A 23,080-nucleotide genomic window follows, 5' to 3' on the forward strand; every position below is an offset into this window, starting at 1 on the left:
CATGCCTATGTCTTAATCATATGCGAGTTACCTTTAATTAACCCTAAATTAAGTTCAATGTTATTGTTGTTTATAAACAATTAGAAAAGCATGTCTTCACTCTTTCGTGTCAGAATCAACCGATATGATCATATTGATTGAAAGTTATAAAGATAATACATAAAATCAGAAATGGACATAAGTGTTTGGTTATGCAGTTTAAAAACTTCTTATGTTTGTAGAGCTTTACCCAGAGAGTAATCTACTATAAACTAAGTTGCAACATCACTCGTATACTCTTTCATTAAGAAATCCCCTAGAAAGCTTAGCTGCAAACTGAACAATACAAGCTTAACTGCAAACTTAGCTTGCTTACAACAATTTTGAGTTATAACAATCTCCTCGTTAGAACAAATAAGTGATCTCTCAATCTCATATGGAAAGTATTAACAAGTCTTCTCTTAAATAATCACATAATGGCTTGCAATAGAGCGTTCAACCTTAGGGGGAAGCACCTGCATGAGCGGGAGTAGACGAAGCGGAAGCGAGAATGTCGGCTTGAGTAACGCAAATAATGGTGAGAATTTAATGCCTCGAAAACTCAAGGGTTCCTTCGCAAGGTTTGTCTACGAAGGGTGAGTCATGGCCAAAGATCAGGCCAAAAAGTGAAGTCGATGGACAACAGGAGAATATTCTTGTACTACCCCTTGTTGGTTCCGAGGGATGGAGGAGACCAGGTACTGAAAGATGGTTATCAATTCAAGGACGCAAGGTGTATGAAAATCTCTAATTCCTCAAAAGTAGCTTTTGGTTATGTCTTCAATAAGGAATAAGATGGCAAAAATCTTCTTGATATAAAGTCCCTAGGAAAACTAACCTCCTCATTTATGGAAACTTGGGTTACATTGAAAGTTTTTATATATTTATTGCTTGACTTAATTTTTGCACGATACGTCTTCAAGATTGCTAGTAATCCCCAAAGATTTCAATAAATAGTTCCAACAGTTTTGGTTAAAATATGCCGAGCAAATACGTCAAGTTACAATTGAGTGGTAGATATTCATTGAGTTGACAAATTAACCAATTTATCCGATTTGGTTTTTAGTGTCTTGAAACTGATAAGGATAAATTGAATCAAATTAATACTATTTGGTCTACTTTAGGGCCAAATTTTTCATGTCCAAAACATGGTGGACACTGTACTATCTTGGTGGCCACCAAAGATGAAATGGTTGGAATCAAAAAGTGAAATTATTAAAAATAAATTGAAATTAAAATCGAGAAACAACGTTGGTGTTTCATTTAGCTTTCATTGTTCCTAACATTCTCGTAAGAACTCAGAAAAGTATCCATCATTTGACTTTTCAAGAATCAAAAGAGGAACCTCCCAAAACAGCATACTTTCTCTTTTCTCAAATTTATATTCCATAACTTTAAATAGGAACAAAGTAACATTTAATGTTTTTCAATTTGATCCTTCAATTTAGATTTCTTTCAAAAGCCATGACGTGACATTCTAAAATTGTATTATGTCATCACTTGGAATTTTTCATATAAAATCTAAAAATACAAAAATCGTTAAAATTATAATTTAAAAAATTCAAGAAATGGTATAATTTTAAAGTGTCACATCATCATATTTTGACAAAATCTAAATTCAAATACCAAATTGAGAAAAGCTACCAAATTTTGAACTAATATGGACCCAAAAAAGTTTAAGATCAAAATGGAAAAGTTCTCAAATTCGGGATTAAATGTTATTTTATTTCTTTTAGATACAATACAAAAATGATTATTATTATAGGAAAGAAATTAACATATGATAAATTATCTATAATATGAATTAGTAATTTATTAAAGTTTCTTTTTAAGCCTAAGCCATAAAAAAAATCAATTGAACTGGTTGAATCGGAAAGAGTATTTTTTGCTCAATGACTATGTAAAAACTAGATTTTGAACGAATTAATTAAAAATTGGTTTGATCGATTGAACAAGTAAGTTTTTTAATATTTTATTTGTGATTTTTTTTTGTTTAGGCAAATTTGAAGCTCTTTAATCTCTTAATTTTATATTACGGTATATTTGCCCCAAACAACCAACATGACTAGCATGACTTGAACCAAAGTCATACTTGGGGCAGTAAACACCCTTGATCATTAGACAAAAGTAAATATAATATTTTATATGATTTTAAATGGTTTTGGATGAAAAATAAATATAGTAATTTGAATATCTCAATTTTTACCGCATAAAAATAACATGAATATAAAAAGGGATAAATATCAAAATTATATATAAACTTTGGTCTAACGTGTGCAAATTTATACATAAGTTTTAAATTTGTGTAATTTTATAAATGAAATTTTGATTTGATTCAATTATCATATATTATTAATACAATTATTGATATAGCATCGTTTTTATGTTTACAGGTTGCATATTATATTTATCCAATATAAAAATAAATTGTGTATTTATTTCTTTAAATATATATGATAGAATCAAAATTAAAGTTTCATATGTACGTTTGAACCACGACAAAAGTTTCATGTGTATAATTATATCAAATCAAAGTTCAAGTATCAGATTGCACATTGAATCAAAGTTCATATATAACTTTGAGACTTATTCAACAAAAAAAATTGGGTAAATTGCACTTTAAGATCACTAAACTATTAATAAGTTTACATTTTAGTCACTCAACTTCAAAAAGTTACAAAATAGTCATTGAAATATTCTAAGGTTATCATTTAATTCATTGAAATATTTGAAAATTTTTATGTAAGTCACTAGATTATTAAGTTTTTTATTTAAATGTTCGGCTAGCAAGATTTAAGCAACAACTTGATGATCAGTATTGTGGATCAATACCCATCAATGAGTAAAAGAGCATATTTTAGATTCAAGTCGATCGGACTGTTAATGTTGAAGATTACAGGAGAAAGCTATTTATATTTTGGTTTACAAATTCGTGGCATTAAAAGTTGTTTTATGAAAAAGAATTGAACTATAGAAGAGAAGGGGGGAATGAGAGCTTTCGAAATATAGAAGACCATACGATAGCTATTTTAATAGCCTAGTAACTTGAATTAAAACATTTGAATAGTTAATTGACTATTTTGTAACATTTTGAAGTTGAGTGACCAAAACATAAACTTACTAATAGTTTTGTGACCTTGAATGCAATTTACCCGAATATTTTACACATACATATGACGAGTGCAAAAAAGAAGTTACAATGGCAATTATGTAAATGAAAAGAATTCGAGGGTCGTTTTCCTTCAGATCGACCTTTTACCCGGCAAAAAAATTCCTTTCAAATAAATCCATCCATCTCACCATTAAAAAAAAAAACCGCTAAAGCATAGCACCTAATCTGTAAAAACACATACAAAATTCCCTTCTCCCAGCTCTGATTACAAAAGAGAGAACCTTTATTCATGGAAGACCTGCAATTTTCTAAACCGTTCACAAAGTTCCATTTTTTTCTTCCATTATTAAATTTATATATCTTCTTTACTCAAATATTCCTTCCACTTTCTCAAGCCAAGAATCTCTTCTCTCCCTTCTCTCCCCCCTTTGCGTACTTTCTCCCCTTCAGATTCTTTCTTTTTTTTCCCTTCTTTTAACAATGGTTTCTCTCCTCTCCCTTCCTTGTTTTCTCTCTCACCCTTCTACTTTCCTCTCTCCCCCTCTCGTTTTCATTCACAAATTTTGGTCTTTTTTTTTCAATAAAACATATACCCCATGGCTCCTCCACCGCCGCCGCCGCCTCCTCCTCCTCCCTCGGGTGTTAACCACCTCTCACATCCTTGTATCTATGGTGGGTTTTTTTTTTTTTGAGTTTTGATTTGAATTATTTGATATGACCCTTTTTTTTTTTGGTTTATGTTATTGAAGTTTTTTTTTTTATGGAAAAAGCAGGGGACTTTAACAATGCATATCCGGAGAGAAAATCAAGGATTATGAAGTGGTTGAGTAAGCTTTTTAAGTCAAGTTCAAGTGGTCGTCGTGGCAGCGGTAGTGGTGGTTATAATCCTCATTATCTAGGTGAAGAAAACATGGTTGTTCGTGCTCCGGTTAGGATGCCGGTAACTTTACTATTCTATATTGTTCTCTAAGTAATTTGATTTACTTTGAAGCATATGAACATATTATTGGATTAACTTTTACATGAAAAAAGATGCCTATTGGGTTTGAATTTTGTTGAGGGGAGGTGAGACTCGCTTTGGGAGCAGTCTTAAAGTGTGTCCCTATGATGGAGATATTGTGCCCGGGATATCTATTCTTGGTTTTATCTTTCAACTCCACGGAGAGCTCTCAACGGGTTCATGGAATGGGAGCACCTCGCCTGCCAAGGGCAAATGTGAGCCTGTCGATGGCTCTTCGTGGAGTCGGGAGATAGACTAAACACAGACACTCCAAGCACAATTCTTCTCCCGAAGGACGACACTTTGAAGTCTTTTCCCAAAGAAGTCCAACCTCCCCTCAACAAATTTGTAGACTTGTGTTAGAACATTGTGTTCCTTTGTTGGGGTTAGATGATTTAGGAATGTTTTTGAGATCAAGTTTTGGTTTTATGTCAATAGGATGAACGTCCTAGGACAAAGAAGGAACAAGAAGAATTAGATCATGCAATTGCGCTTTCTTTATCTGAGGGAATGGGAAAACCAAATGGTAAGTTTTTTGATAAATAAAAAAATCATCCTACATGACCCTCATCAATCTTTAATTCTTTCTCCTTGTAACCTCTTGATCTTTTTCACATACTTATTTGGTGTTATGGTGTTTTAGGTTACAATGAATGGCGACGAGACAATAATTATGGTGGAGCTTTACCTAGGGGAGCTGATAATGGTGGCTTGAATTCATCTGCATATCCTCCTTATGGCAATATGCAGTACCATCCTGTTGGGTATAGGTCAAAAAGCTTTAACTCATAGTTGTAAAGCAATGTGAGATTATATAAAAACTGAGTTCCAAGATGTCTTCTCTTGTGCCGTCCCACAGCCAAATCCCGGTTACTTAATGGGGAAGGTATCTTGGAACCAAAACTTGTATCTGATTAATTTATAATTGATGCCTATGACTTGCAGAGTATGTGCTGGCTGTCATCGTGAGATCGGATATGGCAATTACTTGGGATGCATGGGAGCATATTTTCATCCCAATTGCTTCCGTTGCCATTCCTGTGGGTATCCAATTACTGAGCATGAGGTAGTTTGATTCATTTTTCGTGTGTTCAGCTTTTCAAATATCGTATTGCTCTTCATATAGCTCTAAACTTGTGTGTTTTCTTGTGGTGATTCAAGTTTTCTTTATCAGGGAGGGATCCATATCACAAAACTTGCTTCAAAGAACTGACACATCCTAAATGTGATGTTTGTCTCCAATTTGTAAGAATCTTTCTTGGTCATATCATTTGAATTATTAGTTCTATGAGTCACATTCTTATTTCCGATTATGTCGAGTTTCAGATTCCGACTAACGGAGCCGGTTTAATAGAGTATAGATGCCATCCATTTTGGTCCCAAAAGTATTGTCCATCACATGAACATGATAACACAGCTCGTTGCTGTAGTTGCGAACGTTTGGAGGTATGGATTCTCAGAACTGTTTGATTAAATATGTGTTAAAGCTTCAAATTTATTGTTCTGTTTTTTTCCTTGGAACCCTCTTTTTCTTCACAATTTTTGTCTCGTGAAGTCTTGGAACGTAAGATATTATTCGCTTGAAGATGGTCGGAGTTTATGCTTGGAATGCATGGAATCTGCAATCATGGACACTGGTGATTGCCAACCTCTATACCATGCCATTAGAGACTATTATGAAGGAATGTACATGAAACTAGACCAGCAAATTCCGATGCTTCTTGTTGAACGACAAGCACTTAATGAAGCTATTGTTGGAGAAAAGAATGTAACATTATGAACCCTTGTTCAATTTTTTACACTTTCGTATGTTTCATGGAATGGCTTTGATGTTTCAGTTTTGGTTCTTTCCAGGGATATCATCATATGCCTGAGACAAGGGGGTTATGTCTGTCTGAAGAACAGACAGTTACCAGTGTACGTCAACTGAACTAATTCCATGATTTTGCTTTGTTGATTGACATAAGTCTGACATTGATCTTCGTTTCATTTGTTGCAGATACTAAAGAGACCGCGAATAGGAGGCCGACAACTTATTGGCATGAGAACTCAACCTCAAAAGCTGACCAGGAAATGTGAAGTCACCGCCATTTTAGTTCTGTATGGTCTTCCAAGGTAATTCTTGCTTATGTTCTTTATGATTCAATTTATCTCTTGTTGTTCAGACAGTAATATTTGCCGGAATATGCAGACTGCTAACTGGGGCTATTCTCGCACACGAGTTAATGCACGGCTGGTTACGACTCAAAGGTAGAATAAAACCGTAATCAATGCTCTTTCCTGCATGAAGTTTTTCAATATTCTTCCATTTTTATGTTGTGTTCTCCTATACTGCAGGTTATCGAAACCTGAACCCTGAGGTTGAGGAAGGAATCTGTCAAGTGTTATCATACATGTGGCTCGAGTCTGAAGTACTACCAGGACCGAGCAGTAGAGCATCTACATCAGCTGCTTCATCATCCTCTTCATCGTCTAAGAAAGGAGGGAGATCTAATGTTGAAAACAAGCTTGGTGAATTCTTCATTCACCAGATTGCTCATGATGCTTCCCCCGCCTACGGTGGAGGGTTTCGAGCTGCCAATGCAGCCGTCAATAAATATGGTTTACGTCAAACCTTAGACCATATTCGCCTGACCGGGGAATTTCCTGTTGTAAAAACCTGAGTGTTGAGTCAGCTTGTCAAACATCTTGGAGGTCATGACAGAAGATTGAAACAGCTTCTCCCCAAAATTTTCATGGGGTTTACATGATCAACATTATGTTAAAGATTATGTTTTCTGGTTCAAAAGTAACTTGGTTTTAACATTTATTATTGTCTAATAAGATGAGTTCCCCTTTCTTTTTACTTTTGGCTCCTTGCTGTAACTTCCAATGGCATAAAAATGCTCAAGAACTTTCCTGGAAAATCATATTTCATATTTATAGAGATCAAAGCTGCTTTTAAGTTTGCATACTGATTTTTTTTTCATCATAAGTTTTTGAACCTTGATTTATAATACTGGTTATATCAGCAAATTGCATATCAATCAAGTGCCAATTAGATTCCATTTCATCTTTTTATTAAAAATAGACAAATTACGATCAAAGTACTAAAAATAGACAAATTAAGTTCACAGTACAAATTATCCTTTTTGTTAAAATATTCATCTGTTTATATTGTTCCGTTTATATTGTTAAAAACTAACTTGAAAGATAAAATAGTTAAACAGTAACACATGACGTGCTGAATTTATTTAATACTAATATACAAGAATTAATTTACCCAATTTTTTAAAAAGGAGAACAAAATGCATTATAACTCCTAATACAAAGGCCTTGTATTGGACTTTTACCACCGAGATCATAATTCTTCAAAAGACGAAAATGATCTGAAAAGCACTACAATTTATGCATGAGTAAAGTTGCAGAATTTTCAGCCCCTGCAACTTTTAAGATTATTGATAAAATTACAGCAGATATAATCCAAAGACTCATTGTAAGAGGTAAAATATTACTAAAAATTTAAGTTATGAATGTAATGATACATGCCAATGATTTCTGCAATTAAGTAAAAACTTGAACCTGGGAAAAGGGTGTTCGTAGATGACCACCATCGATATTGAATCTTTAACGATGCAGACATCATAGGGTACACTTGAAATGTATGTCACCATCCATCTATATACATGGAAAAATGTATTTATCACAGTAGCATAACAAAATCTGCCACTGCAAAATGAGCTATGAAAGTTAAATTGTGTTGTGCTATCACATAAACCAATTCAACCAATCTGTAGTTTCAGTTGCGGTTCGAACAGTTGGATTTAAGAAAACGAACTATAATTTTGTGGTAACATCTGCTAAAAGGGTCTTCAATGTTTCATAGGTCATGAAACATATACCGACACCGGGTACCACTTTGTAATATTCAGGCAATATCCCTCTATATAAGCCACGAAAGCCTTCGGTCTGGAATATGTGTTTAAATGTGCCAAAAAGCCCTGTTTTGTAAACACGGGCTCGTCCACCAGCTCCCTCTAACTGTTTCCGTCGCCTAATGAGATCCAATGGAAATATTGCTGCATTTATAGAGAACACAAATGAAAGAGTCATGAATTGCTTTATCCAACACGTTAAAAGGCAATTCATCGATGACAATATCACCAAGAGGCTCTACTCAGAAACACAAACCAACCAAACAACGTAATCGCACAGAAATTTTCTCAATAAATATGCTAGTTTCAACTGCTAAAGTGAAAAAATCCAAGCTATCAACAAACAGCATGCTATCACATATTTATAATTTAACATTGAAAACAAGCTTTCAAACGATGACTTCCCTGCCAACTAAGGAATCCTTAACTTGAATGCCAGAAACCAATAATTGAACATTTGATCATAAAAAGGAGAAAGCAATTAAATTGTGTTATGGTCAACATGATTCAGTAAGAAAGTCAACAAGAACTACCATTGGCAATGTAAGTAATATTAAACGCGGGTTTAGACTGACCCGAATGGGTATTACACTCAACCCCTTATAGATCTTTTGCAGCAAGTAAAAAAGATCTATGCAAAAGCTAGAAACCTGGTTACAACCTGAGTACCCCAAGGAAAACCTAAGAGATGAGAGATAAACACAACACCACAAAATGTGACCGAAACCATGTCAAGGCCACACAATCTCACCCACAATTGTCTTTTTCATAAGGAATAATGATTAGCTTCCATTAATAGAAGCTAGTAGTTTGACCCTGCTCACACGTTTGAATCACTATTTTGTTAGTAAAATATCTGGCCTATGTAAATTATTGAGTTTACTCCACATTTGGTACAAATTAATGGAGAGTTCCTGGAAAAAAGCACCAGCAACGTCACAAGGACTTCGATCCACTAAGCCTAACCGAGACGCATACCTCAAGGAGGATACCTCTCTCATACTGATATCTTGAGGAAGCAGTATTAGTTCACCTGAGAGTAGAGCATTACGGGACAAACTGCAATCCTTGGGGAGAAAAGTTGTTGGAAAAAACCCGTAGTAGAGCAAAGTTATAACCAAGTTTGACATAAGAATAAATAACGGTAGAGAAGAGAAAAATGGTAAATTTCTTGTTGACTTCCTTACTAAACCTCTCATGCCATTACAAAAAACAACTCCGGTTTGGGTCACGGCTCTAGGATGCAATCTGGTTTAGATTCTTAATGCAGAGCCTGCACCGTAACCTGCTTCTCTGCACCAAAAGCATAGTAAACAGCTAAAAGTATTAACCTCTATAGTTAAATAATGACATTGTTAGATCAAATTAACTTTTAAGCATTTCAACCAAAAATGTTTCTGCCAAAACAGCATTACGAACGACAAGTTACGCAACATGATCTAGCAATATACAACTGAAAATAGAGAAAACATTTACCTAAAAGATAGTTATTCAGGAAAAATAGAACAATGCAGTGAAGTGGATCCACACAAGTGTAAACTATCTCGAAGGCAACATCAAATTAAGTGCTCGTTTGGTAAATAACCAAAAAAAAAGAAAATAATGAAACTAAATCACAGATTTCAGAAATTTGCAATGTAAAAAGATTACTCACCTGTTGATGATGCAACCCCAGAAAGACTGCCACAAGTTAGACTGACCACGACAGTGGAATCATGGGGCCTAATGTGAAGTTGATTAAGAAAAAAAGAGAGAAACGAATTGAGCTTAAAAGAGTAATGATTTATGAAATAATAATTAGAAGACACCATTTATTGTTCTAAGATGATTAATTACCTGCGTGACTGCCAAAAAGACCTCAAGCTCTCATATACTGAAAAGCTAATTGCTATGCTGGGTCCAACACCTAAGAGAGTCGTTCCAAGTCCTTTGTATAGGCCTAAAACCCCCTCATCTTTGCAAATAGTTCGTAAAGCATGCCAAATGCCTCTGTAGTATGTATCATTTGTCTGTATATATAGAAGAAAAATAGAGATGTTTAAATATCACTCCTAGTTGTAAATAATGTAAATCAAGAAACCCTTTAAGACCCAAATGGAAGCATGTGCATGCATCTCCGTCATGTGAACTAGCCATTGGTGATACAAGTTCAGTTGATATCAGGAAAACGAGAACAAATGAAAATGAAAAAAATTATTAACCTACGTAAAGCAATGAAAATTATTTTGTTAAGGGCATATGAATATAACCTGGGCTGCGAGACGTGTTCTAACAAGATCCAGTGGATATGTAGCAGATGCAGCAGTAATTCCTGCCAAGCCACCGCCCACAAAATGTATGCAAATGTCGGCACTCATACTCTTACCATGATTTTCCAATCCTGGAAGCATATATAGTAACTGAAACAAAGAATAATTATCAAAATGTTAGAAGAAAAATGCTGAAAAGAAACAGAGAACGTCAAAGAGTATGGTGTCTAGAATCTTAGTACCAACCTTCTTATACTGCTCATAAGCATAGAAATTTAAAGAAGAATACGGCAGACGATGTGCGATAGTCACAAGATTCCCTTTCCAGAAGGCTCTGAAACCTTCTTCACCAACAATTCGTGATGCTTCACGCCATATACTAGCTTTTCTTAATGTGGCAGCATCAGAATGCATACCTTGCACCTACAAGATATGATGACAAAAAACAAGGTTATCACAGGGTTGCCAATTCATGGAAAGGCAAAAACACATACAATAAACTAGTTATGATAGCAAGCAAATGCCATGAAGATTGGATGACAGAATCTAAAACGAGGACTCAACAAATAATGGATGGAGAATAGAAACATTTTATCAGTATCCACGCATGAAAGGCTCATTGCATAGACATTATACATAGCTTAACCCAACTAATTTGAAATGCATAAGCTACCCTATCATATTATTGTTTCATACACAAAAGGTGAAGACAATATCCGTTTCCAGAATTCATAGACATTCATGTCACCCTCAAAGATAATTTAACTCCATATTTGTATAAACAATTTGTGCAATGACTTACAAATACATAACCAAAGTATACTAAAAGGTAATCAGAGTTTTTGCTGCCCTATACACTTTCATCAATTGACAAAACATACATCAATATTTCCCAAAGTTATCATCTTTAATGCAAAATTCATCAAAATACTACCAAACCGTCATTTTTTAAAATAAATTAAATCAAACCAAAATACAATTAACCCCAAAACCATCTCAAACACACCCCAAGCTATCTTTAAAAAAAGGTGAACAAAAATAGCTAAAAAGAACCAAAACCTGAAAGAGAATGGTGAGACGAGCAAGAGGAGCAGTACAAGTTTTGCTTAAAGCACCAGCAACCCCACCAGCAAGCAACTGAGAGACAGTACCGATCTGGGTTTTTTGTGCTTGTAATAACTCTTGCTGTTGCTGCTTAAATTTCAAGCTTGTTGTTTCAACCCCACCATTTGTTCCTCCTCCTCCTGGGCTTGAATTTACCACACCAACTCTTGCTTCCGTCTGCATATCTAAATGTAACCCAAAAATAGTTGCAAAATTTACCAAAGATTGCAAATTTATTAGGTAAAAAGAAACAGAGCTTTGGTTTTATAGGAACAAAAATCAAAGCTTGAATTTAAAGATTTTTGCTTTATTTGTTGTTCTTTTTCTTTATGCTTCTTACAAAAGTTTCAGTCTTCGCATATTCTTTTTTTTTTTTTTTTACGACAGGTTGAGTTAGACGATGCCGTTTTAATGTTAATCAGTTACTATCTAAATCTACCGAATCGACTTCCCTCTTTGTGTACAGCCGTTGATCTATCTGACTTTTCTATCAAGTCAATCTTTTCCTAAAACACTTTTTTTTAATAATTATTTCCTTATATATTTGTTTGATAGTTTTTTTTTATTTTACTATTATAATTATAAATACAATCATAAATTAATACATATATAAAAATCAACTACTATAAATACTATTTAATTGATAATTAAAATATGTGTTATAAGAAAATCAATCAGGATCAAAGTGATAATTGAAATATATTTGGATCTTAATCGAAAGGGTTAAAAGTTATTTAGGGCTTAAATTTGGTACTTATTCTTATAACGGGGTCTTAAATATTTTCTTTGGTCTGAGTTAGGCCTTGAACTTTGATAATTATTTCAACTCTGAGGCTTAAATTAGACAACTATTTTTACATTGGCGTTTGAACTTTTTTCTAAGTTAGTCCCTGAACTTAGTAGTTATTCTTATAATAAGGTTTGAACTTGGTAATTGTTCCCACATTGTGACTTGAGCTTTAATTTTTTTTAATGATTAACTTGGACAAAAAAAAAGATTAGACCTCAATCTAGGAAATTTACCAAGTTCAACACCTAATTTGGACAAAAAAAAGTTTAGGTCTCAATGTGAGAATAGTTGCCAAGTTCAAAGCCTAACTTGGACAAAAAAAAATTAGACCCCAATGTGAGAAAAATTACTAAATTCAAGCCTCAAAATGATTTAACCCTAATCAAAATAAATCAAGATAGGGTACATGTAGGACATATTTAAGGCAAATCGATACATGTTACAAATTGGAATAGTGAATGCTAATAACAAGATTTGAACCTTAGTTTTTAAGGTACCGACAAAAGATTTAGTCACCACTCTTTATGCCATTGATATATAACTTGATAAAACGAGATATCATCTATATCCATATTAATACTAACTGTTTAATTCAGTTTGATGTCACGTGTGATGTTTACTTTATTTTAAATATATATTATATAAAATAAATAATTATCTTTCTTCTCTTCAAAAGCTAGCTCTATTTAAAAACTATAATTCTTCTAAAAGTATTTCTTAAAAACTAATTATATATTTTAAAAATTATTCACTATCTTATAAAAATTAATAAAATAATAAAAATAAATCTAACACATGTCTAATTTTGATGTCAAAATCCTTTCAAATAATAAAAATAAATATTACTAATATTTATCAAAATAAAAACCACTCAGAGGGTGGTATCATGGTAACGGTTGTAGGTGGTTTTTACTTCTATAGGATATACTGGAACGAATATTCTTTCAGTTTGGAATTTTCTTTTTCTACCACGTGTTGGATACTAAGGTCGGTTAATATTGTTCTCCAATCAGATGCTTCCACGTTTGTCCCTCCCGGAAACACCGTTGTTTTTTGTTTCTCACGCGATAGCACCGCCGCTATTGTATACTTTTCTTCACCTATAGGAAGATCAGCTGCGGAAGTGATTATCTTTATTCTCTTGCAATCGCCAGTTGATTCATAGGAAATTTAATTTAATTTTTGTTAATGAAAATAAGAAAAGGATTTTGTACCCTTCAATTTAAGTTTGAGTTATTTTATTATAAATTGTAAAGCTTATTATTTTTTATTGTTATGAAATATAATATAATTTTAATTTTTATATTAATTAGAACAAAGAAAAATCAAAAATTGAAAATCTATCCGAATCGATACTATTTGAATGGTTTTAGTTCACAAGTTTAAAAAATTGGCATTAATGAAACTAAACTTGATTCCATTTTATTTAATCTTAATTTTTATATTTCAAATAAAAATTATTATGTAAAAAAGTATTTCTAAAATAAACTATATAAGAGATATTGAAATTTTTATCTACTTGAAATATTAATTTTTTAAAATATTTATGGAAAACTTTAAAACTTTATAATAAAGTCTAAATCAAAAGATCAGCCACACACCATGATTACATGCAAAGGAAACTATTTATAAAGACACTCAAATCAACTACCATAATCAATTTGATGGAGCTGTGGTGGTTCTTCAAACAAAGCAGCTGCCTATCTCTGCTATGTGCATCCCAAATCGCTTAGTGCCTTACGAAGAGTGAGTTCCTTCGTCAAGAAGAAAATGGAGTATACATATCATCATCATCATCATCATCATCATTTTTCTATACTAGTAATAATCAAATATATGAAAATGGAAATTATGAAATAATAACTATCGTATTTGGATGGAGGGAATGTGGCGCACTTTATAGAAATCTTCTCCTTTTGTTTCATTTTTCACTTGAATCTTCTCTTCTAGTGACCTCCTCATGTCTGTTAGTTTTAATTCTTGGAGAGTGATAATATACCTTAGCCTTTCCGGAATCATTTTCAAGTTATAAATGTCATTGAGATGCAAACTTCGGAGACGTGACATTGCGCCTTTTTCTATCTCCCACTCCTTTAACTCTCGTAGAGAAATCATTTCAAGAGAATCAAGTTGAAGAAACCCATGAATCGAGCAAATCATTTTAGTCCCCACATAAGCATTGTCCCTTAATCTAAGAATTCTCAAACAAGGCAGATTTTTCAGTACTCCCATTGGATCATGAATCATCTTGGAGGAACACAATGCTAACTTGACAATGTTTGGCGGAAGAAATTTCGAAACATGATGGCTTGGACATAGATCTTCTTTTATCTCTCCTCTTAATTCTAGTTTAGAAAGGTGATGACATTGAGGAAGGAGTTCCAAATCTGAAAAAGATATTGAGATTGGACCCAAATAAAACTCCATATACAAAGACCTAAGACGATGCAAATTAATCAGCAACATTAAGATAGGCTTCACATCTTTCAGTCTATTAAATACTATTCCTAAACGTTGAATATTAGTCAACCTAAGCACCATATTGTTTTCAATTAACTTCTTGTCCACTACTATATACTTCAACGTTTCAACGTTGTTTGAACAAAACCTCGACCGCCATTGCAATGCTTCTTTCATCCACGACTTAGAGCCTCGAGCATATAGTAAAATATGTCTTAAACGTTCTAACTTGAATAGAACATTAGGAATTACTAATTTTGACCCTCATTGGAGATATAGAGTGTGTAAACTCTTCAACTGGCCAGTAGTGTGGGGTAAGATGATTTGATTACCTTGTATCTTCAACTACCTCAAATGATGGAGATTACCAATTTCAAATGAAACATGCCATTTGTCGACATCCCTTCTCACAAGATTCAACACCCTTAAAAACTTGAAGTTTTTGCATTCTGAAATGTGGAGTTTTATCAATTCCGCATTCTGAAATAGCAACAAAGAACGTAGCTTTAGATGTTCTCCTTTCAAAGAAACATGCCTTTTGCTAGGATGAATAGCAATTCTTCGTAGCATAAATTTCGCCAATGTCACATTAAGTTCAGTCAATGGTGGCTGAACAATTTCCAAGAATTTCTCCTCTCTTGCTTTCTGTTGCGCGGAAGCGTGTGAAAGAGTAAAATTATTGTACTGAAAAATCACACCAAGTTCAATTCCCAGGAAAGAGAGGTAGATCACGAAGATCACTTAAATACCAAGTCTTTCCTAGCCAGAATATCCCTCTATCGTAATTTAATAGCACAATAAATCACTACAATCACATTCACAAAATATGCAAAACAAATAATAAAGAATACCGAATTTTAACGAGGTTCAAGAAATTTTGCCTACGTCCTCGGGCACTACCAAATATATTTCACTCCAAAATTACAAGTGAAATTTACAAATAGAGAGAGAATAATGCCTTAAGTAGAGAATGGCAATTATGGGATGAAGAAAGTAAGAAATGGTTAGGCCTATTTATAGTTGAGGTTCAAGGATCAACTTGCAATGTCCCTATACAATTAGGGACCAAAATTGCAATTATCCCATGCCAACTTTAACCCAACTTGCCAACCAATATTACTTTCTACTTTCGGTGCCCACCCATTTGACTTTTCAAAGAATGGTGGGTTCCAATAATCTCCACCTTGAAGATTTGATTAGGATAATCTTATCTTCACACAATTCTTCTGCTTTTGACAACAATACTTGATAGTGCCTTCTTCAACTGTTAAACTTGCGGTATATTAATCAAGTTCAAACAATGTTTGAACTTGGTTCTATTACCACCTTGGTCATCATATCTGCGGGATTATCTGCGGTCTTGATCTTCGAAGACAAATTTTCCCTCTTCAATAATTTCCGCACAAAATGGAATCGTGCGTCGATATGTTTTATGCGTGCATGATAGACTTGATTCTTTGCTAAATGAATAGCGGTTTGACTATCACAATACACGTTAATATGCTCTGAACCAACCCCAAGGTTTTAGCCATACCTTGTAACCAAATAGCCTCCTTTACTGACTCTGTTACGACCATGTACTAAACTTCGTGGTTGACAATGTAATCAGTAGACGTAGTGTAGACTTCAACTTATTGGTCCTCCAGCAAGTGTAAACACATAACCGGTGGTTGATCTTCGCTTGTCCAAATCACCGGCATAGTCAGAATCAACGTACCCAATAACACCTTTACCAAGTGTATTATCCTGCTTGAACAGTAATCCAACATCCACGGTCTTCTGAATATACCGTAGAATCCATTTCACAGCTTGCCAATGTCCTTTTCCAGGATTATGCATATACCTGCTCACTATACTAACTGCCTGTGAAATGTCGGGTCTTGTACACACCATTGCATACATCAAGCTACCCACTGCATTAGAATACGGAACTTGCAACATGTATTCTCGTTCCGTATTCGTCGAAGGAGATAGCTGTGCAGAAAGCTTGAAATGAGAAGCCAACGGGGTACTTACAGGTTTTGTCTGCTCGTTCATGCCAAACTGCTGTAGTACCTTTTTCAAATACTGCTTCTGAAACAAGCTAACTCTATTATGAGCTCTATCTCTCCATATTTCCATGCCGAGAATCTTTTTAGCTTCTCCTAGATCTTTCATCTCAAACTCGAGATTGAGTTGAGTCTTCAATCTTTCAATCTCAACTTTGCTCTTAGATGCTATTAGCATATCATCAACATATAAGAGCAAGTATATGAAAGTTTCTTCTTGTAGCTTCGAAAATACACGCAATGATCAAATTTACTTCTTGTGTACCTTTGCCCTTTCATGAACTGATCAAATCGCTTGTACCACTGCCTCGGAGATTGCTTCAATCCATAAAGCGACTTTGTCAGTTTGCAAACCCAATTTTCTTTTCCAGCAACCTTGAATCCATCTGGCTGAGTCATATAGATTTCCTCTTCCAAATCACCGTGTAAAAACGCGGTCTTCACATCAAGCTGAACTAGTTCAAGATCATATTGCGCAACCAAGGCTAGCAAAATCCGAATAGACGAATGCTTCACAACTGGAGAAAACACTTCATTGTAATCTATTCCTTCTTTCTGAGCGTAACCCTTTGCTACCAATCTAGCCTTGTATCGAATTTCAATTTTATCAGGAAATCCTTCCTTCTTTGCATATACCCATTTGCATCCAATTGCCTTCTTTCCCTTGGGTAGTGTCACCAACTCCCAGGTCTTATTTTTATGAAGAGACTGCATTTCTTCATTCATTGCTTGCTTCCACTTTACACCATCAGGGTTACTTATTCTGTGTAAGTAGAAGGAACATCATCATCTGCAATTGGAAATGCATAGGCCACTATATCATCAAAGCGAGCAGGCTTACGAATCTCTCTTCTTGGCCTTCTATATGCAATTGAATCTTGTTGCTGTAGAGGTTCTTGGGTAGGAACCTCTTCATCATTTGTCCCTCCAATATTAGCTGGATCATCGTTAACCTTTTCAAGCTCCACTGCGCAAAGTACTCTGGTTTTGTCATCCTTTGTGAATCCTTGTACTTCAACATGGTTGATTCATCAAAAGTCACATCTCTCTCGAAAACAATTTTCCTTGTATTAGGACACGAGACGGGTATCCTTTTACTCCATCGTTATACCCAAGAATAATGCTTTCTTTGCTCTTGGGTCTAACTTAGATTCTTTACATGATAATATGCAAGGTGGAACCAAATACATGTAAAGAATCATAATCGATGTGATTTACCAGTCCACATCTCCATAGGAGTTTTTCCATTTATTGCGGTGATGGCAAGCGATTAATTAGATGGCACGCATATGTAACTGTCTCATTAAAATTCTTTGTCCAATCCAAGATTGGACAACATACATCGAACTTTCTCGGTATAGTTCGATTCATGCGTTCTGCCACCCCATTCTGCGTGGTGTATCCCAACGATTGAAGTGTCGCACAATGCCCTCATCTTGGCATACTTGTAGAAATGGATCGTTTTGTACTCGGTACCATTATCGATCGAAGTCGTTTGACCTTTCGACCGGTCGAGTCTCCACCATCTTCTTCCATTTCGAAATGCATCCAAAACTTCACTTTTCTTTTCATTAGATACACCCATACTTTTCTTGAATAATCATCAACAAAAGTAACAAAATAGTGCATACCTCCCAAAGAAGCTACTTTGGTAGGTCCCCACATCATCGTGAGCGTAGTCCGAATTCCTTTCGTATTGTGAATTCTTGGACCAAATTTTACCCTCTTCGCTTGCCCGAACACAATGTTCACAAATTCCATTTTGCAAGAATTTGCACCTTTCAACAAGCCTTGCTTCCCCAATATCTGCAAAGCTTTTTCACCAGCATGTCCCAATCGCATATGCCATAATCTGGTAGCCTCTGAATCTACATTTTTTGTAGAAATTGTTGATGTTGATCCAATAACTGTACTTCCATTTAAAAAGTACAAGTTATTTCTTCTTGTGCCTTTCATCACCGTCAATTGCCCAGCTACTACTTTTAGTAATCCATTTCTCAAAGTGATTGTGAGCCCTTTAGATTCTAGGGCCCCTAATGAGATGAGATTTTTCTTCAGGCTAGGTACGTAGCGAACATCTGTCAAGACTTGGATTGAGCCGTCGTGATTCTTCAATTGGACTGTACCCACTCCCATTGTCTTACAAGCACTATCATTGCCCATAAGAACAATTTCACCTTCTAGCTCTTTAAGACTAGAAAACCAGTCCTTATTAGGACACATATGGTAAGTACATCCTGAATCCAAAATCCACTCATCCGTTTGACATGCCATTGCCATGCCAACCAAGCTAAAGTCTGACTCCTCATCATGCTCCGCTACACATGCATTAGAAATAGCCTTGCCCTTTTGTAGCTTAGGACAATTATTTTTCCAATGCCCTTTTTCACGGCAAAAGGCACATTCATCTTTGGCGGGTCTCCCTTTGGACTTTCCCTTCTACCGATCTGTCTTTGTGTGAACGACCTCTTCTTCGTTAAGACTTCTGCGGTTGTATCTCTGTGATCTCTTTTATCTTTCTTTCGAGTCTCAGATCTATACAACGCACTACAGACTGCATCAAATGTGATCGTGTCCTTCCCATGAAGCAATGTGGTGGTAAGATGATCATATTCATCAGGAAGGGAATTCAACAACAATAATGCCTTGTCTTCATCTTCAAATTTCTCATCCAAATTTAGCAAGTCTGCTAAAATTTTATTGAATGAGTTCACATGGTCATTCATCGACATACCGGTGTATACGTGAATCGATAAAGTTTCTTTTTCATATAAAGCCTATTTTCAAGACTTTTCGTTAGAAACTTTTCTTCCAGTGTATCCCATAACTTCTTCATTGATGTCTCCTCATGACGAGTATTCGCTCTTTGGCCAAACATAGGCGGATTGTACCACACGCTTTGTCTATTGATCTTGGCCCACTCCTTGTCATCCATCTTGTCGGGTTTTTCTTCAAGGGCTATATCTAGCTCTTGCGACATAAGACATCCAGGATCTCACATTGCCACATACCAAAATTATTGGTACCGTCAAATTTCTCTACTTCAAATTTTGCATTTGTCACGATGAGTCCTTGCGATGGCGATCTTTGCTGCCATTTTCTCCTCAATCCCAACTCATCAGATACGTGAACAGTCAAGTATTAAGTAAATAGTACCGTATCGTGAATAGTCTTGTATCGTGAATAGTCTTTATATCGTGAATAGTACCGTAAACGGTCGTATTCCCGACTCTGGTACCAATTGTTGCGCGGAGCGTGTGAAAGAGTAAAATTATTGTCTTGAAAAATCACACAAGTTCAATTCCGGAAAGAGAGGTAGATCACGAAGATCACTTAAATACCAAGTCTTTCCTAGCGAGAATATCCTCTATCGTAATTTAATAGCACAATAAATCACTACAATCACATTCACAAAATATGCAAAACAAATAATAAAGAACACGAATTTTAACGAGGTTCAAAAATTTTGCCTACGTCCTCGGGCACTACCAAATATATTTCACTCCAAAATTACAAGTGAAATTTACAAATAGAGAGAGAATAATGCCTTAAGTAGAGAATGGCAATTATGGGATGAAGAAAGTAAGCAATGGTTAGGCCTATTTATAGTTGAGGTTCAAGGATCAACTTGCAATGTCCCTATACAATTAGGGACCAAAATTGCAATTATCCCATGCCAACTTTTAACCCAACTTGCCAACCAATATTACTTTTTACTTTCGGTGCCCACCCCATTTGACCTTTCAAAGAATGGTGGGTTCCAATACTTTCTCTATACATAAGTCCCTCAAGAGGTCATGCATCCGACATGTTTTCACATTTATTCCTGTATAGTCCCGCTTAACAACTTGAACCAAACTTCTATTTATGAGCTCTTCTAAGAATTGTTCGCCTATATCCTCCATTAATATTTCGCTGCTTTCTAATGATGGTGGAATGAAACCTTCAGCAATCCATAATTGAATAAGTTCCTTCTTTGATATCTCCCAATCTTCTGGATAATGACTGAGATATAGAAAGCATGGCTTTAAATGATAAGGCAAATCGTAGTAGCTTAAAGCCAAAATTCCATGCACTGCATGATATTGATGATCATGTTGGAACCCTCTTAAGTGTCCATTGAAGATATTTCTGTGAACCATCTCCCACTGGACCAATGAGTGTTTTGTTGCTAGCAAGCCCCCCAACACAACAATTGCTAGAGGCAAGCCCCCACATTTCTTCACCATCTGTCTCCCGAATTTCTCAAATTCTTCCAAGCAGGCATGAGAACCTATCTTGTTTCGAGGGAATACTTTGCTTCTAAAAAGCTTCCAACTTTCATCATCTGTAAGAAATGGGAGCTCTATCGGAGAGTTGCAAGGATCAGCAACTAAAGCTACATTCTTATTGCGTGTTGTGAACAAAAATTTGCTTCCTTTTTTTCCTCGTGGAAAAGCGGGTTTAAGAATATCCCAATCTTCACTTCTCCAGATATCATCGAAGACTATCAAATACTGCTTTTCTTTCAAAACATTTGAAAGTCTTTTAACCAATTGATTCTCATTTAGATTATCAATTGATGCTCTTTCATGTTTAACTTTCATCAGGACATCAAACAAAACTTCTCTTGGCTTACATTGTTGAGCTATAGAAACCCAAGCTAAGCAATCGAAATGTCGTCTCACATCAATGTGTTTATATACTGTCTGGCTAGAGTAGTCTTTCCGATCCCCCCCATACCAACTATTGAGACGACGGCGTGGGGTCTGTCATCTTCAGTCATCAATTGGGCTAGGACATCCTTGATGCTAACCCCCAAGCTAATGACATTCTCTTCCTCAACATGCGAGAATGTCCTCCTTAACTGTTGTTGCACCCTAGAAATAGAGCTAGACCCCTCTCCTTCACCGGATATCTCATAGGCCGGAAGACTCTTGGAAATGTTTTTAAGCTTAATCTGGATTGCTTTGACCTGCACCCCTGTTTTGTGTAAATGAAAAGGCTTGGTGAAAATGGAGGTGAATCTCTTGACGATTCCTTGGAATCCTCCTTGATGTGCACATTCAAGAATGAAGGAGTCGATAACATCTTCAGCATCGTAAGCAAGATCTCTGATCTCCGACACCCGATTGCAGAAACGCTCGTCTTGGTCTGGGTTACGATCAGCGTCCTTCAAGAAGCATTCCATACGCTTCAGTTCAGCCTTAAGGCTCTCAACTTGATCTTTCACATCTTTGAGAAAAACTGCTTCATGGATGAGCAAATCTGAAATCCTTTCCACAGCTAAGAACACAATAGCACCTGCCATATCTCAAACTGATTGATCAACTCTGGAAAACAATCCTGGAAATTGAAAGAGTTTCAACAACAGTGGATTTTGTGAATTCTCATAAAAGACTAAATAAGCACTTTGAATTCATACAGTAAATTAATATCAACCAACACATCACCCACCATTAGTAGATTATCAAGGAAAAAAACTAAGATCAATCAGACAAAACATTGGATAACTAAACTTCATTAATGAAAATCTATAGAATCTGATCAAATTACTAACCAATCACTTCATCAATGAAAACTGGTTCAACAGCTACAGGACACAACAATAGCATCCGCCATTTCTTCTGTTGGTCGAAAATTCTGAATTGATAACTATTTTGAATACTCACAAGTATATGTAGAAAATTGCACAAATTTATGTAGAAAAGTTTGACTTGATAATTATCTCAAAGTCCCACAACTATTTGAAGACCCAAAAGCCATCGCTCATGGTTTACAGCATCCAAAAAAGAAAACGCCAATATTGATTATATTTGGTTAAAATATGTTATAAATCCTTGCATTTTTTGAAAACTTAGAATTTAGTCTTTATATTTTTAACTGTAAAAATTTGGTCACTTTATTTTTAGATTTTAAAATTCAAGTCTAAATATTAACATTATTATTTTTTTGTTAAATTGAAGTTAATTATGATATTTTTTAATTGCAGGACTACCACATAAATATTTTTTTATTTTAAAATACCACATCAATAAATTTAATAAAAAGTATAATAATGTTAACTGTTAAACTTGAACTTTGAAATTTGAAAAGCATATGAACTAAATTCTTAAAAATAAAAACATAGAGTCTCGAAATATGATTAGGCTTGCAAAAGCTTGAAAAATGAGATTGGACAAAAAGTGTAAGCTCATCTTATCATTCGAGGTATTGTTGTTCAAACGGTTAACCAAACCAAACTAGTATTAACCGAATTAATTGAACTGTTTAATCCTTTAACTGTTAACCGAACTAAATTTTTTTCAAAAAAATTAACCGAACCAAAATATTTTAGTTAATTCGATCGGTTAATCGAAATTTGTAAGTTTTAATTTTATTTTTATTTTAAAACAAGTATAAAACA

General features: G+C 34.9%; 3 protein-coding genes across 8 annotated transcripts; 1 reads left to right on the forward strand and 2 right to left on the reverse strand.

Moving 5' to 3' along the window:
* The first annotated feature begins 3,335 nt into the window (after positions 1-3,335).
* Positions 3,336-7,077, forward strand: LOC108463072 (protein DA1-related 2). Of its 4 annotated transcripts, none has more exons than XM_017763009.2 (12): positions 3,336-3,802; positions 3,901-4,070; positions 4,569-4,656; positions 4,774-4,900; positions 5,076-5,196; positions 5,292-5,375; positions 5,457-5,576; positions 5,686-5,898; positions 5,985-6,047; positions 6,130-6,245; positions 6,322-6,380; positions 6,468-7,077. In XM_017763009.2, exons 1-12 carry the CDS (start codon positions 3,727-3,729, stop codon positions 6,791-6,793), a joined length of 1,563 nt encoding a protein of 520 aa, XP_017618498.1. In that variant the 5' UTR covers positions 3,336-3,726; the 3' UTR covers positions 6,794-7,077. The 4 variants fall into 4 exon arrangements, with proteins under 4 accessions (XP_017618498.1, XP_017618500.1, XP_017618499.1 ...); XM_017763011.2 differs by having other exon boundaries at positions 4,774-4,894; XM_017763010.2 differs by having other exon boundaries at positions 3,904-4,070.
* A 526-nt stretch (positions 7,078-7,603) lies between these two features.
* Positions 7,604-11,801, reverse strand: LOC108461301 (uncharacterized). The gene is made up of 6 exons (XM_017761105.2): positions 11,353-11,801; positions 10,540-10,716; positions 10,294-10,443; positions 9,881-10,053; positions 9,699-9,766; positions 7,604-8,188 (listed from the first exon to the last, which is right to left on the reverse strand). Exons 1-6 carry the CDS (start codon positions 11,578-11,580, stop codon positions 7,947-7,949), a joined length of 1,038 nt encoding a protein of 345 aa, XP_017616594.1. The 5' UTR covers positions 11,581-11,801; the 3' UTR covers positions 7,604-7,946.
* An 8,431-nt stretch (positions 11,802-20,232) lies between these two features.
* LOC108462531 (disease resistance protein RPP8-like) lies at positions 20,233-22,455 on the reverse strand. Of its 3 annotated transcripts, none has more exons than XM_053020711.1 (2): positions 22,235-22,455; positions 20,233-21,978 (listed from the first exon to the last, which is right to left on the reverse strand). In XM_053020711.1, the coding sequence occupies exon 2, from the start codon at positions 21,279-21,281 to the stop codon at positions 20,439-20,441; it is 843 nt and encodes a 280-aa protein (XP_052876671.1). In that variant the 5' UTR covers positions 21,282-21,978; positions 22,235-22,455; the 3' UTR covers positions 20,233-20,438. The 3 variants fall into 3 exon arrangements, with proteins under 3 accessions (XP_052876671.1, XP_052876670.1, XP_052876672.1); XM_053020710.1 differs by having other exon boundaries at positions 20,233-22,020; XM_053020712.1 differs by having other exon boundaries at positions 21,231-21,978.
* Between the last annotated feature and the right edge of the window lie 625 nt (positions 22,456-23,080).

Source organism: Gossypium arboreum, chromosome 10, assembly GCF_025698485.1.
Source record: "Gossypium arboreum isolate Shixiya-1 chromosome 10, ASM2569848v2, whole genome shotgun sequence".
In the NCBI taxonomy this organism is placed as follows: Eukaryota; Viridiplantae; Streptophyta; class Magnoliopsida; order Malvales; family Malvaceae; genus Gossypium; species Gossypium arboreum.